Source organism: Heliconius melpomene, chromosome 1 (genome assembly GCF_056956725.1).
Source record: "Heliconius melpomene rosina isolate 202511_hmr_F chromosome 1, ASM5695672v1, whole genome shotgun sequence".
NCBI classification, from domain to species: Eukaryota; Metazoa; Arthropoda; class Insecta; order Lepidoptera; family Nymphalidae; genus Heliconius; species Heliconius melpomene.
In genome coordinates this window covers 600,498-614,950 of record NC_140389.1, presented here as the reverse complement: position 1 = coordinate 614,950, position 14,453 = coordinate 600,498, and the positions used below count along the sequence as shown (strand labels likewise).

Below are 14,453 nucleotides of genomic sequence, written 5' to 3'. Positions count from 1 at the left end.
AAAATGTTAAATATGTTAACCTATTGGTTAAGTTGGGTTTTGAGTCTCGAAAATTGACAGGAAAGTAGTCTTAACACAAACAACAAAGCGCAAAGACAGGTTTCGTTTAATAGGTGTTGGAGTCACCGAAATCAACACCGTACTTTGTATAGCCGACTGATCTTTATTTATTCTAATATCTATATAATTTATTCTTAACTACTTGTCAGCTAAGCTACGTTTAACTTCAAAGATTTAATGATATCATTATTATAAATGAATCAGATTCAGTTTATTCTGTTTTATTTCATAGTTACAACACAAATTATATATTATTACTAGCGGCCGGACCGCGGCTTCGCCTGCGTGAACTACGTTATTATTACTTTCTGTCTCCAGTCTCCTATAAGTGACGTCCATGCAAAATTTGAGACTCCTAGCATTTGTAGTAACGAAGTTTCATACAAACTTCCAACCCCAGAAGCAACCCCTTAGAAGTCGAATATTGCAAATTCCCGTCTTAGCGAGCACCTACGTCCTATAAATAACTCCTATGCAAAATTTGAGATTCCTAGCACATGTAGTTTCTGAGATTTCGTGATGAGTGAGTGACCTTTCGATTTTATATATCTAGATATATCTCTTAAGTAGAATTTGAGCCCACAACAATCAAATTTACTCAAGAGCTTGTCAACTAAGCCATGATGGACCTAAATTTAGTAAATTACAATATTTCAAATCAGTTTTCCATAAACCTCTGTTCTGGCGACCATCCAAACTAGTGAACTTACAACAATTGTATTTCGATATAGATAGAAGCTTTACAAAATGAAAATATTAAGTATCTCAATATGCTATTATGTTTTGAGACCGTCGTGACGCAGCGGCATAGCGTGATGGTTGTGGGTTCGATTCCCACTCTGGGCAATAAATTATTATTTATTAATATATTTGTTTCTTCAACATGCAATGCTTCAATTCTAGGTTCCGTCTGCCTACCCCATTTATATGCTGTATCTCGCTAAACTCTCACTCGCGTGAAGATGAAAAAAGGGAAATAAAAAAAGAATTGGTACCTGTAACTAAAGTATATAATATTTACTCTATAAAATGTGTCTACTCTATAAATTTTGTACGCAAATCTCACAAAAAATATTAAATATTTGCCAATCTAATATTGAAACTCAATATAATCAATTTTGTATGCACGTGATCGGTTTTCCAAATTCGCTTCCGAAATCGGGTATTTCACTACTAACTTATGTTTTTTTAGTTTCACGCTGTAACATGCACAGGCACAGGGAAACGGAGAACCTAGTGTTAAGACACTCCGTTCCCATTAGGACATTTCCGTAGCGTCTTGAGTGACGGAACTTAAAAACGCGCTTTGCCTCAACACCAGAGCGAAGAAATAAAACCCGGACAACAGGAAAAAGAAAGATAGCTAATAAAAAAAATAGTTGGTTTATGTTTTGGTAACATGAAAATAATTATAAATAGAGAAGACATGGGCATTTTGAAATCACAGACAGTTTTTTCGTATATATGTAATGATAAAACTGTATCGTTACTAAGTGACTCACGAAATTGTTAGGGTTCTAAAAGTTGGTATTTCGCGTGTTTAGTACGCTCGACTAGTCGTGCCATCTTTAAATTAGCTGTAGGGACCTGCGCTGATTTGATTTTAGGACGTTTTCTCACTTTAGGTTATTTTTGAGGACAAAATCAGAAAATTTACTTGAGAGCGGCCACAACTCGTCGACCATGCTGTAGGTAGATTCGAGAATGTAGAGGAGCACTTAGAGAGGATTTCTCAAAATTTCTACAGAACTAGAAAATAAACATTTTACTTAGTCTTACTAGGGAAACAAGGAACAGAGTGGATGTATTATATAAATTTCTACTAAAAAATTTCAGCAATTTTTGGTGTACTATGACAGTTCCATAACCATAAGACATGGAAGCCCTCCAAGAGACAATAGCATCGAGACACCGACTCAGATTGTATCACCGTTAAATATGACTTGAAAATACTGCTATGTGGGTAGTTTGACAAAAAGATGAAAATCTATGTAAGTTACGATGAAAATTCTATTTTAAGTGACTCTACCTAAGAGTATGTTGTAAAATATGCCTTACAAATAAACGAGACTATATTTTATTTAATCTACAGCGTGATTTATAGGGTAGCTAGGTATTTCTTGCTTTAGGTATAAATTGGATCAGCACTGGGTTCTATACTTATTTAATTTATTTTTGAAGTGCTGGATCGAACTGAAAAAATAATTTTATATTAAACCGTCCATTCATCGCGGAATGCTGTATTATATTACGATAATTAAAAAATAATTAATTAATTATAAAATTATAAAGCGGAGTATCTGTACTAGAGCGACGAAAATGAAAAGATTAAAAATGTCATTCCCCCAAATGGAAATCGAACACACAACCTGTCGCATTCACTGCGCCACGACAGCCTCTCTAAAATGATTGCAATATAATACAATAAGCTCTCATAATTTATCTATAATATAAAGCAACGTTCGTGAGCGCGACGTTCACGTCGTGATCTCGATAGAAACAACTTCCGTTTTGTGACATCTTTTTAGATTAGACTTCTTTGTGAGATTATAATAGTAAAATCTATATAAAAAAATCTAAGCTAGATTCAGAATTTGAATCTACCATCATTGCGTACAGAGACAAATTGAAATTTTGATTCTGAAAGCAGAGAAAACCTAATGTCCAGACGCACCATTCCTCATCCTCCAACCGAATCTGAAATATTGCGTGTTAAGTGAACTTGGTGATCGATGTCTTAACACTATGTTCCCTCTACCGAATGTAAGGGGTACAGCGTGGCGCGGAATAAAAAAAAAATATTTGAATTATTAAAACACCGTAAGTTATTAAAAGATCAAAAGTTATTAAAAAACCATGAGTTATTAAAAGACCATAAGTTTTTAAAAGACCATAAACTGACGCGTGAAATAAAAAAAAACAAACTTAAAAAGGCTAGGGCTGGCTGTAATATTAGTATCCTATGGAACTCACTCTGGGGATAAAACTACTTTGTTTCATCTGAACAATTGAGAGAAACAACCTGTAATTTATTATTGTCCCTTAACACTTAAATTATTAGGTTACTCCAACGAAATACTTCTAAATGTTTTTTCCTTAACTTAAGATGCCTTCAGCTTTATATAAAGTATGGGTAGGTAGAGAGAATATAATTTTATAATATTTGATTTTCCGAAATATTAATAAAATAAAATTTAAAAATATATATTTATTAACACTTTAAGATGTAAAAAAAAATTGTGTTTACTTTCAGACACTCGAAAACAGAGTGGTGTCTGATGAAATTAGTGTTTTAACACTAGATTCCCTTTTCCCTCTGCCTACTCCGCTATACAGTGTGAAATTAAAAATAAAAGAAAAATTCTATTATGAACAATGCCTTACGTCATAGGAGGTAATGTTTACTTTTTTGCTTGTATAATTATTATAATTGGCAATTATTTTTTTTTCTTTAATTTGAAAACAGTAATTGATTGTTATTATAAGGACTTGACACCATCTTGACACGGATAGAGGTGCTGAGCACGCGATTTGAGAGTTCGAAGTCTAAATGCTAGAGGGAACCTAGACTTATTAGGAATAACCTAGTGTTAACACACTCCACATCACATGCACTGCTAATATTTTGAGAGACTGTGTGTTGAGTAGCGGAACTTGACGCTGCACTTTGTCGTATGCTCGTTTTCCAATACCCAGTTGTGGGTTCATTTTCAACTCGAGACTCGAATTCATTACGATCATTTCCACGCTCTGGTAACAAGAAAAAGGACGCGGTTGAATTTCGACAATTACCACACAATGTGTCATAAATCGAGTGAAAAGTAGAGAGCGGAGTGTCTTAGACACTGGAATCCCTCTCTGTGCGGAATACAACGATAAGTTACAATATGAAGCAAATAAAACAAACTGACTATAAACACTCCCCCAAATGAAAGTAGAACCCAAATCATCATCTCCTGTTAAATACTTGTCAATTGAGCTACTATAAGTTAAATTATCTCAATAATTTCATTACATAAGTATTATTATGACAATTATTGCAAAATTCGTGACTTATTGTAGCTTATACAATAAAAGTCGTTGACACGAACGATATCAACACTCGACGCCTGATTCCCGCGCTTAACAGCTGTTTGGAGTGGCGGCCATATTTAATTTATTGTTTTTTTTTAATAGTGAGGATAGGCTAAGGATGTGTTTTAGTTAGTATTTTTTTTTGTGTTAAATACTTTTTTTATATGTGATTATTTTGGTGGCAGAAGAATTGTGAGCTTTGAAATATTGGAAGACAGTGAGTATTATTGTATTTTAAAGGGATCCACTTTGATAGGGAAAAAAACCAGAGTGACATATCTCTGTGTTCTCTTTTTCCTGAAATGAGCTGATGTGTAGCTAAATTTCATGCAATATTTTTATACTTATACTTAGTTTGAATTAACAATATTTTATAGCTTCACGCTGTATCCTATATATATAACACGGTAGACAGAGGGAACCTAGTATTAAGACAAGGAGTGTCTCCGCACTTCCCTCCGCCGCTTTTCATCTTGCTGCCAGAGCGAAGATATAAAAATATTAATAAATAATACTTAAGGAATCGAATCCACTACCGTCGCGTTACTTATAACGCGATCGGTACGGGACCCTTAGGTTCCCTTTTTAATTTTGAGGTACGGAACCCTAAAAAATCTAAAAATCACAAATTCTGGTAATCCAAAATAATTTGGTATTCGCAACCAAAACCTAAACCAATAGGTTGTTCTTAACTTTTTATCTCTTTTTTTTCTTTGTTATTTCTCCTTATATCCGTATACAGATCCACAATGTTACATACAATGAACTCACTCACTTCGAACTTTTACTCTCGTAACGGTGTGGAGCACAGTGAGTTATGAATATAATTTTAATAATTCACTTTTAAATTATTGATGAATGAATGTAGGCAGGAGAAACCTCGGTGTTAAGATACTCCGTTCCTCATACAGACACTTTCGTTCCCCACTTTCCGCCGAATTCATGACACATTACGTGTTGAGTGGCGGAACTCGACGCCGCGCTTTACCTCGCTATCCCACGAGCGGTACGACGGCCTCTGAAGCTCTTCAATTATTTAAATCTACAATCATACAGTCAATCTTCCATTACGGGTGGAACACTATCGTATGTAGGCTGGACCACTTTTCAACCACACTTGCGGCTTTATGTTGTAATCGGTTTCCATTTCATGAATGCTACCTATGTATATTTAATAGCTAGTGCTCCGAACGCGACCTCGGACGCGAGATCTTCATGAATATCGATCTTTTTTTAATTTATTTTTTTGGAGACTCAAAAATTTTAATATTAGGTTATGAGGCCGTCGTGGTGCAGTGGAACAGCATCTAATTGTAAATGAAATGGTTCGATCCCCACTAGGAGGAATGAAGTATAAAATATTTTCATTTCCTCTTGATTTCCTCTGCTTAACAACAGGCAATGTTTCATTTCGTTGGGGACGGAGTGTCTTAACGATGGGTTACCTCTTCGCTTTCCCGTTGTAATCGATAGAAAATTTAAAAAACACCCCTACTTTAGGAGCTACGTTACAAAATTAAACATACATACAAACAGACATATTATATATAACTGCGTACAGTTTTAAAGTAGTTTTAATTAAAAGAACTTATGTTTCGCACACCGCCTCTCCCACGACACACAGACTGTATGACAATATGCTTTACTGTTCACACGAGTCGTGATGCAATCGATGTAGCTTTTTGTATGTACAAGTATTATTATAGTACTTAATGTTCATGACCACGCGATGGTTTTCAGTTCAGATCCTATTTAAATGCAAGAATGTTAAGACCACCGTCCCTGACATTTTTGCCTAATTTTCATTGTGTTTTGAGTGGCGGATCTTAACGCCGCGCTTTATCTATCAGAGCAGGGAAAACAGTTCATCCTGATTCACCCGCGTAAGAATCGAATCCACTACCGCATTTACAATCACGCGCTATGCATATCACTATACCTTCTGATTAAAATGAAAAATGTGTAGGTATATAGAGAAATTAAGCTTGTATGTACCTATTTACTGTTAGATAGAGAATTTAATATAATTATTTCTGAACAGGTATCGATCGATTTCTTTTGTACCTACTGTTATTTTAAAACATCACGTTTATTTAAAACACACCGTATATATTTCCGTCCGAAAGGCTTTCAATTAAGCATTGAATTCGCAATCAACCGTACAAAAATCGTTGTTGCGTCCGTCATTCAATGAAAAAGTTAAAAGTTATTATATATTTTTTAATTGATGTAGCTATCTCCACCAAACAGTTGTTGTAGGGTAGATAGATGAAAAGAAACTACTGATAATTGTTATTTATGTTTGCACTAATACCTCAGGAACTATTGGTGCAAATAGAAAAAATATATTTGTGTTGGATAGATCCAGTTATGAAGAAAGGCTCATATAATCTTTTCATGCTGTATCCACAGCAGGATAAACAAAAGAAACGTGGAGTTAAAGCACTCCGCTCCCTACTTACTACTACCACTCCTTAATTCCTGAAACATTGCGTGTTGAGAGAACTCAACGCTCTCCTCGCTCTCAGTGAGGAAGTGAAAATAATTCATTCCCCAAAACAGAAATGAATCCACAACCGTCGCATTTAAGTCACAGTCCGTGCGGCTGCTCCACGACGACCCCATATATGTGTATGTGAGGAGATATGATATTTCAATATAATTATTCCCATAAATCAATCTCATAATGAATTCGTATCGCAATCTCCCGAGCACGCGGACTTGAGTAACTCCAGTCTGCTAATAATATAAGAGTTACAAGACAGCGAGACAGACGGACAGATTACTTCGCAGCTTGATGTATTAACATGAAATTCAGCTGAAAGGCGCTACGTCGTTGGTTCACGTAAATTTTGTAATTTTACTTTGTAATAATGTAATCTTGAGGCACTCGTGGCGCAGAAGAACATCACCGGATTATTAGGGCGTCGGTTCGATATTGCTACGAAATAAGTGTTTTGTGAAATTGGCTGAAACTTTAATGAATTGAATTTGAATAGCTAACTACAGTCAATGCCGCTGCGCTATGACGACCTCTTACTTAATTATATTCTTAATTACAGATACACAATGTTGGTCTTCTTCATTATCTTCATTACGGTAGCAACGTCTCAAGAGATACCAACCCCGGCCAGCTTGATCGCGCCCAGGAATTTTAACTATCACCCGTATCAGGTTCAATTCTTGAAAGAAAATAATATTGAGCCTACTAAGTTAGTATTTTTTTTTCTATATATATATATATTTTTAATTTTACGCCGAATCCCGCTTTAAGCAGAGTAGACAGAAGGAAACTTAAAATGTTATTAGACGCTCTAAAGAAAGAAAATATTTTTTTGCTGGACTCGAACCCGCGACTCTAATACCGTTATAGTTGTCTCTACTAAAGACAATATTTCCACTATAACCGTCGACATTGATGACTTTACTTTAATAGTATCTATTCAGATCAATATCAAAGTTTTAAGTATCACTAACGATTGTTGTTTAATGAATTTTAGATTTCAACTTGTCCGACAAATGATTCTAAATATATCTTATAGTTGGGTTCAATTAAACCTTTAATTTATATTACTAGGTAGTTTAAGGCCAGTCGTGGCGCTGGGGCATAGGTTTTGGGTTCGATTACCGCTCGGTATATAATTAATTCACAAGTTTTTTTTTCACGATCAATATACCATATTCAGGATATGGCTTAGTAAATAGTAATTAGCGAAACGTAAGCTCAGTTAATATAGTACGTTAATATTTTAACGTCGATATTGTTTGTACTGTACAGTTAAACGAGTTAGGTGCCGCTGAATCAATAATGAAATGAAATTGCTTTATTTTACGACTGCTTGCGACTGTGAACGTGACGGTTGAGTTCGATTCCCGTTCGGGGGAATAAAATATTAAATAGTCTAAATTCCTCGCTATGGTAAAAACACAAGGCCCAGGGTAGAGTTCCACTCGAGATTTCAGTGAAAGATGGAGAACGGAAGTCTCTAATTGGGAACGAAATGTCTTAAAACTATGTTTCCCGGTTTCTCCTGCCTTACCTGCTTTGTGCTGGATACAGGTGAAACTAAAACAATTATATTTTTTTTTATCTATTTTCTATCTTATTTCTAAACTAGCGAACCCGCGCGACTTCACCCGCTTGAACTATACGAGTGTTTTTGAGATGTATTTAAGAAAAACGGCCAAGCGCGAGATATACTTGCCCTCTGAAGGTTTCGTGCCAAATTCAAGATTGTAGAATTACGCAAAGTACCTTATAGGTTTTGATGACGCGGCGAATAAAGTTAACGAAAATAAGTTACACACAAATTTAAGGCTTTATGTTTAACATTCCTGTCAATAGAATCGAACTTACAGCACCTGCGTACAGACTAATCCTAAATTACCGAATAATTGTCACTAATAGATTTTCTTTTTTCTAGACAAGGCCCAGTCCTCTTTCCGAATGACGGCCCTCCACCACCTAAGCCTCCTCTCGTGGTCACATCACGACCTCTCATCGAGTCTATCGCCAGAAGTGACTTGAGCGACAACACGACCACAGCTGCATCGAATCCCAACAAAATAACCTTATATAATCAGAATTTTGCCAAAAATCCCGAAAATATATATGATCAAACACTATTTGGAAATGATTTTGCTAATAATGTTGAATATCAAGCTTCTACGTATAATGGGATCCCGTATGGAGACGTCCTGAAGAATGTAAGAGTGAATGACTTTGGAAGAAACGATTATAATGATTATGGGGTAGGTATGCAAAAAAAAAATACGTCAATAATTTAAAAACTTAAAAAAAAAAATTACGTTAAGTTCACCGTTGAGTCTCGCCACTCAACAAGCAATGTCTCGAAAATAATTCGAAAAGTGAAGAACCGAGTGACTTAACGTTAGGTTCCCTTCCTACCATGCAACATGCGGGATACAGCGGGAAGCTAAAAAAGGGTTGTTAGTAGATTTTCTCCAAAATTAGACAAATACAAACAAACAATAATTCCGCTTAAACAAAACAAATAATAAACATATATCGAGAACACCTGTTCCGATCAATCACCGCGCCGTATTGTGGGAAAATAATATGAAATCATTTATACAAATAACGATATGAAAATGGTCATGATATTATTTCTTTGGGCTATTGTGTTCTTTTTTTTGTTCTCATACCTACTTACTTCATTTATCTGTCGGTAAATAAAACGGTTGTGGGTTCAATTTCTGCACAGAGAAAAGAATTATTTTAATTTCTTCTTTCAGCAAATAGAGGGTATTTTAAGGATTGTAGAAGGATTTCTTAGAATTCCAAAAAAAAACGAATTGCGGAGGACGTCTTGTCCTATCCTATCCTATCCTATATCTTATAAAACAAAGTCGCTTTTCGTGTCTGTCTGTTGTTTCTAACTCTTCTTCTTCTAAACCACCCAACGGATTTTAATGCGGTTTTCACCATTAGGTCAAGTATTTTTCGTAGAAGGTTTATATATAGTTTATTATTTGTACATTCTTATGTAAATTAACATAAATACGATAAATATGTATAAAGTCCTACCCGTTGAGGCACTTTCGCGCATGCGCTGCTTTAATGGTACGTACTACATGAAAATAATGTACTGGAGTATTGTTTCTCTTAATAAGTTCTACAAAAAAGTCCGCGACCGCATATTCGTATCTTTTAAGAATAACGTGTAGTGATCATATTTCTGTCTAAAAATTGGAATTTCAATATATTTTTTATTGCGAGGGATATTTTTCCATAATGGTATTAATCCTTATCCTTTAAAATACTTTATTAATTTTCTACGTTAAACGAAGATAAAATTTGCTTTTTACAGTATTTCGAAATTGCGAATAGTTATAGAGAAAAACGCATTTAATTGTTGACACATCACGCCGTTGACACATCAGCTGTATGTTACTCAAGTTTCACTTATCCCTTACTCTCAGCATATAAATAACTATATTAGTTACGTTGGCCATTTAATGTAGATCAAAACTTTCTTTTACTGTTTTTCATTTTAATAAGTACTTTAGAAGTTGTTACAATATCAAAAAACTCTTGCTGCGAAACGGCTCGCCACTCGCCATGCGTCCCGCGATGTTTTGCTTATACAAGCGCGTCACGCATCGGTGGTTCAGTGGTAGAATGCTCGCCTGCCACGCAGGCGGCCCGGGTTCGATTCCCGGCCGATGCATTCTATTTAATTTTCCTCACAGACCGCCACGTCGTGCTTACTTTTCATCAGGGACAGAATACCCCCTTCAGCATTAACCACAAGCTCGAAAAAAAAAACCCGGCTGCCTCTATAGCAACGAAGATTTAGTTAGAAGCGTTTGCACGTATTGGATAATTGGAGTTGAATGTATTATTTAAGCGCCATATATTTGGTTTCACATTTTTTGTAGTAGTTAGTAGTAGGTAGGTTTTTGTTTATAATTTCTTCCGTTTAAAAATAGTCATTTAACTATCTGAAAATAGTCATTTAAATATATTTTAATAAGTACTTGAAAAGATTAGTAGCACAGATTTAAAATTACGGTACCTACTAAAAAATCCTTGCTGTGTAAAACAATTGGAAAATCCTTATTGAAACTACGAAATGCAGGTTGCATTAGGGTTTAATTAATTTTCACATTATCTTAAGTACTTTGCAAACATACATTACATGAATAATCCAGTAGTTAAAGCGGGCGAAGCCGCAAGAGGGTTGCTAGTTTATTATATATTTATTAAGATAACTATCGTTTTTCAGGTAAGGACCGTTCTACCACCAATTTACAAAGCTTTCGAAGACCACGCCAATCAGAATGTCTTGGACTTGCAGAAGAAGCAACAAAATAATTACAACGAAGTTTGTGCCAACTTTTATTATATTTTTTGGCTTCACGCTGTACCCGCAGATAGCAGAGTAGACAGAGGAAACCTAAGAATCTAGTGTCAAGACACTTCCGTTATCAGTCCGAGTTATGGAGATATTTTGTGTTGACCCCACTTTGCCTCGGTAGCAGAGCGAGACAATGAAACATTTAATAATTCATTACCCCGAGTGGGAATCGTACCTATCGTACCAATCGTACCTCGTACCGTTGCACGCTTGTGCCTCAACTTTACTATACTTATTTTTTGAAAGTGAACCCATATCTGTAGTACTTACAGATGACCTCAACAAAAAACAAATACCTATATTATATAACCAAATATTTTAATCTTTATATTTATTTCTTCAGCCAAAATATGTTGATTACACAAACCACTATGAAAACAAGGATGTATCGAATGATAACCACGACTTATACCATGACGACCAGGTAAGCGCACATATGAAGTATTTTATATTTTCAATTTTAATGAATTATATTTTTATTTACAGCTTCATGCTATATCCCCCATATAGCAGGTTAAACAGAAAAAACTTAATATTTAGATATCCCTATCTTCACTTTCTGCTTAATTTTCGAGACATTCCGTGCTGAGTGGCGGAACTCAACGCCGCGCTTTACCAGAACAAAGAGTAGTCCATTAAAGACATAACCTACAAGCATCGCGTTTACATTCTAGTAGTCTATTTATACATTACGCCACAACGGCCTCAATTTATAGGAACTCTTCCTTTTTTTTAAGTTAACCTCAATATTATTACTGTCGCGTTGAATAGTTGAATGTTTTGTTATAAGCTACTTTGTACGATTTCATGTATTAAAAATATATATGGAAGTCTACGGACAGTGAACATACACTATCATATATAGTGTCAAATGATTTTGGCTATATAATTAAACTTTTTTCACGCTGGGGGAACCTGGGAAGTTAGTGTTAAGCCATTCCGTTTCTATTAAGATGTTTCCTTTATCCATTTTCCGCCGAATTCTCGGAGCATTGCGTGTTGCGCGGTAAAATTCAACGCCGCGCTTTAAAAATAAAAATATTATATTTATTTGAAGTATCGCTCTTCACTGTATTTAAAAATATACTTATTTCTTGTATTTTGTGAAGTATTTTATAAGTCTGATACAACTTTCTATTCAAATTTTACTAAATATTCTTCATAATTTGTTTCAGAATCAAAATTACGCTTTCTCGTACACAGTGAGAGATCAAAAAACAGGTGATGACTTTTCCCACTCACAGCAAAGCCGTGGGTCAGCGACTAATGGGGAGTACCGGGTTCGATTACCTGATGGTAGGACTCAAATAGTTTCCTATACAGCCGATGAAAATGGTTATAAAGCGAATGTTCGATATGATGACTTAAAAACCGATAATAATGATTATTATAATATTAATAACTATAAGAATAATATTAACAACAATAATAATAACATTAACAAGAATAATTTAAATAATTACAATAATAATCCTAATAATTACAACAATAACTATAATAACAATCCCAACAACTATAATAGTAACCTCAATAACTTCAATAACCGGTTATTAAACAGCAATTATAACGTAAATAACAATCAAAAGCAAACAATTCCCGTACATGAAGATTCTGATTACAATTCTAAAGAGTACTTCGATTATTCATCAGAATACAACAATAACAACTATCAACCTTATAAAACTAAATTTTCTTTCAACCCTGTTACAACAACGGTTGTCGTACCAACAGTTAGACCTTCTTACGAAGAAATAAAAGATTTATTCACTCAAAGAATAACTTCTACACCTGTTTACACAGATTTACTAGTAGGTAGTAATAATCATGAAGTAAAATACGATTCTACTACAGAAAAAGTTGTTTTAATAGGAAATAAGAATACTTACAATAATTTAATAACGCAAAAACAACAAAGTTTTGTTGGTTCTACACCTGCGTCTTATTTGGCATCTACAATAGCTAGTTTAAGGGACAGAATAGCAGCTAAGCCTATATTATCGAATAGTTTCTTAAATAGAATAAATAAATATATATCTCTTAAATGAATTAAATGAACCTCTTAAACTAAAAAAGTATCACAATCCAAAGTTTCATTTAAGAAGGGTAAAATTCCAAAAATCTAAGATTTTATTAATTTGGCTTTTTATTTTCATCTTATTAACGTTTAAATATTTAGGATATATTGGATGTGTTAAGTAAATCAGATATTGTCTTATATGAGTATTGCTATGAAACAATAAAGGATGTAAGCAAGCTAAAATATATTTTAATTTCACGCTGCTTTCCGCACATACAACTCACAACCTGCGCGTTTACGATGTCACTGCACCGCGACGGCCCTAAATTATCATTAAATTATTTGCCATATTGAACTTCCGTAGAATATTGTTAAAAACAATATGTGGTATTAATAACAATAATGCTAGAATACTACCTTAAATAAATACAAAAAACTTATCTTTTTATGTTATTAGTTGTAAGGTAGGTTTATTGATGTAAATAATTCGTTGTTATAATAAAAACAATTAAATACTTTTTCCTTTTTTTTTAATAAAAATATTGTTTTAAGCTTTAATAAAATATACCTACTGTCCTTGATTTTAGCTTATACATAAAAATAAATATTTATTTATAAAAATAAATAAATAAGCAAACGACTATTAAAAGTTTTTAAATACTAACTCTAACATGATACCAGGGAAAATGTGAAATGCAGTAACATTTGAACCGTGCATCGTTCCTAGCTGTATCCATCAAGAGCTGGCTGGCATACGTCTTGTATCGTAGCGAGAGAATCTAAATACCTAACGTGAGTACTACATATTGTTGTTAAAAATATGTGCCATCAAAAATATATATGTGGAATGAGAGCCAAGTTAAATGTTAAGTAATGCGTCGTTCTCGACTTCGCCAAGGTGCCAAGTTCTGTGTTGTTTCGGGATAAAATTCAAGATCGAACATTCACAGCTTCGTTGTTCGATCCATCTGTCCGTTTGCCAAGAGTATTTTTCTCAAAAAAATTATATCAAATGTTCAGCCCTTTGGAGATCAAAAAAAATCGCCTCCAATTCAACGCAGTCAAAAGATATGGAATTGGCCGCTTGGTGGCTTGGTCAAATTAATTACTATATTATGGTACTTACTTATCGTGGACTAATCGACGAATGCAAATTAAAAGGTACGGATAAATTTTAATGGAAACTTATATAATACTCCCGATTTAAATTATAGTTTATTATCTTATATTTACCAGGCGATAGTTATCTTTCCGGCCGTATGTCCCAGTGTTACAGCTAGGCTTGTTAGGCAAGTTACGTGGCGTGGGATCTTACTCATTGTTGCTACAAACTACCCATATATATACATATATGGATATAAAATATATATCCTTAAATTGTATAATAGTATTTTGTTAAGTAATTCCGGATTTAACAACCC

General features: G+C 34.3%; 1 protein-coding gene across 1 annotated transcript; it reads left to right on the top strand.

Moving 5' to 3' along the window:
- The first annotated feature begins 4,150 nt into the window (after positions 1 to 4,150).
- On the top strand, positions 4,151 to 13,550 carry LOC146540858 (uncharacterized). Its single transcript, XM_085190593.1, has 6 exons — positions 4,151 to 4,351; positions 7,197 to 7,346; positions 8,559 to 8,886; positions 10,884 to 10,982; positions 11,359 to 11,439; positions 12,191 to 13,550. The coding sequence occupies exons 2-6, from the start codon at positions 7,204 to 7,206 to the stop codon at positions 13,058 to 13,060; spliced, it is 1,521 nt and encodes a 506-aa protein (XP_085046719.1). The 5' UTR covers positions 4,151 to 4,351; positions 7,197 to 7,203; the 3' UTR covers positions 13,061 to 13,550.
- Positions 13,551 to 14,453: the final 903 nt, after the last annotated feature.

Excerpts from the sequence above, each read along its gene's own strand:
- LOC146540858 (XM_085190593.1), top strand. The coding sequence starts at position 7,204 with ATGTTGGTCTTCTTCATTATCTTCATTACGGTAGCAACGTCTCAAGAG. Across the intron at positions 7,347-8,558 it reads AATAATATTGAGCCTACTAA|ACAAGGCCCAGTCCTCTTTC; the intron begins GTTAGTATTTTT and ends TCTTTTTTCTAG. Across the intron at positions 10,983-11,358 it reads AACAAAATAATTACAACGAA|CCAAAATATGTTGATTACAC; the intron begins GTTTGTGCCAAC and ends TTATTTCTTCAG.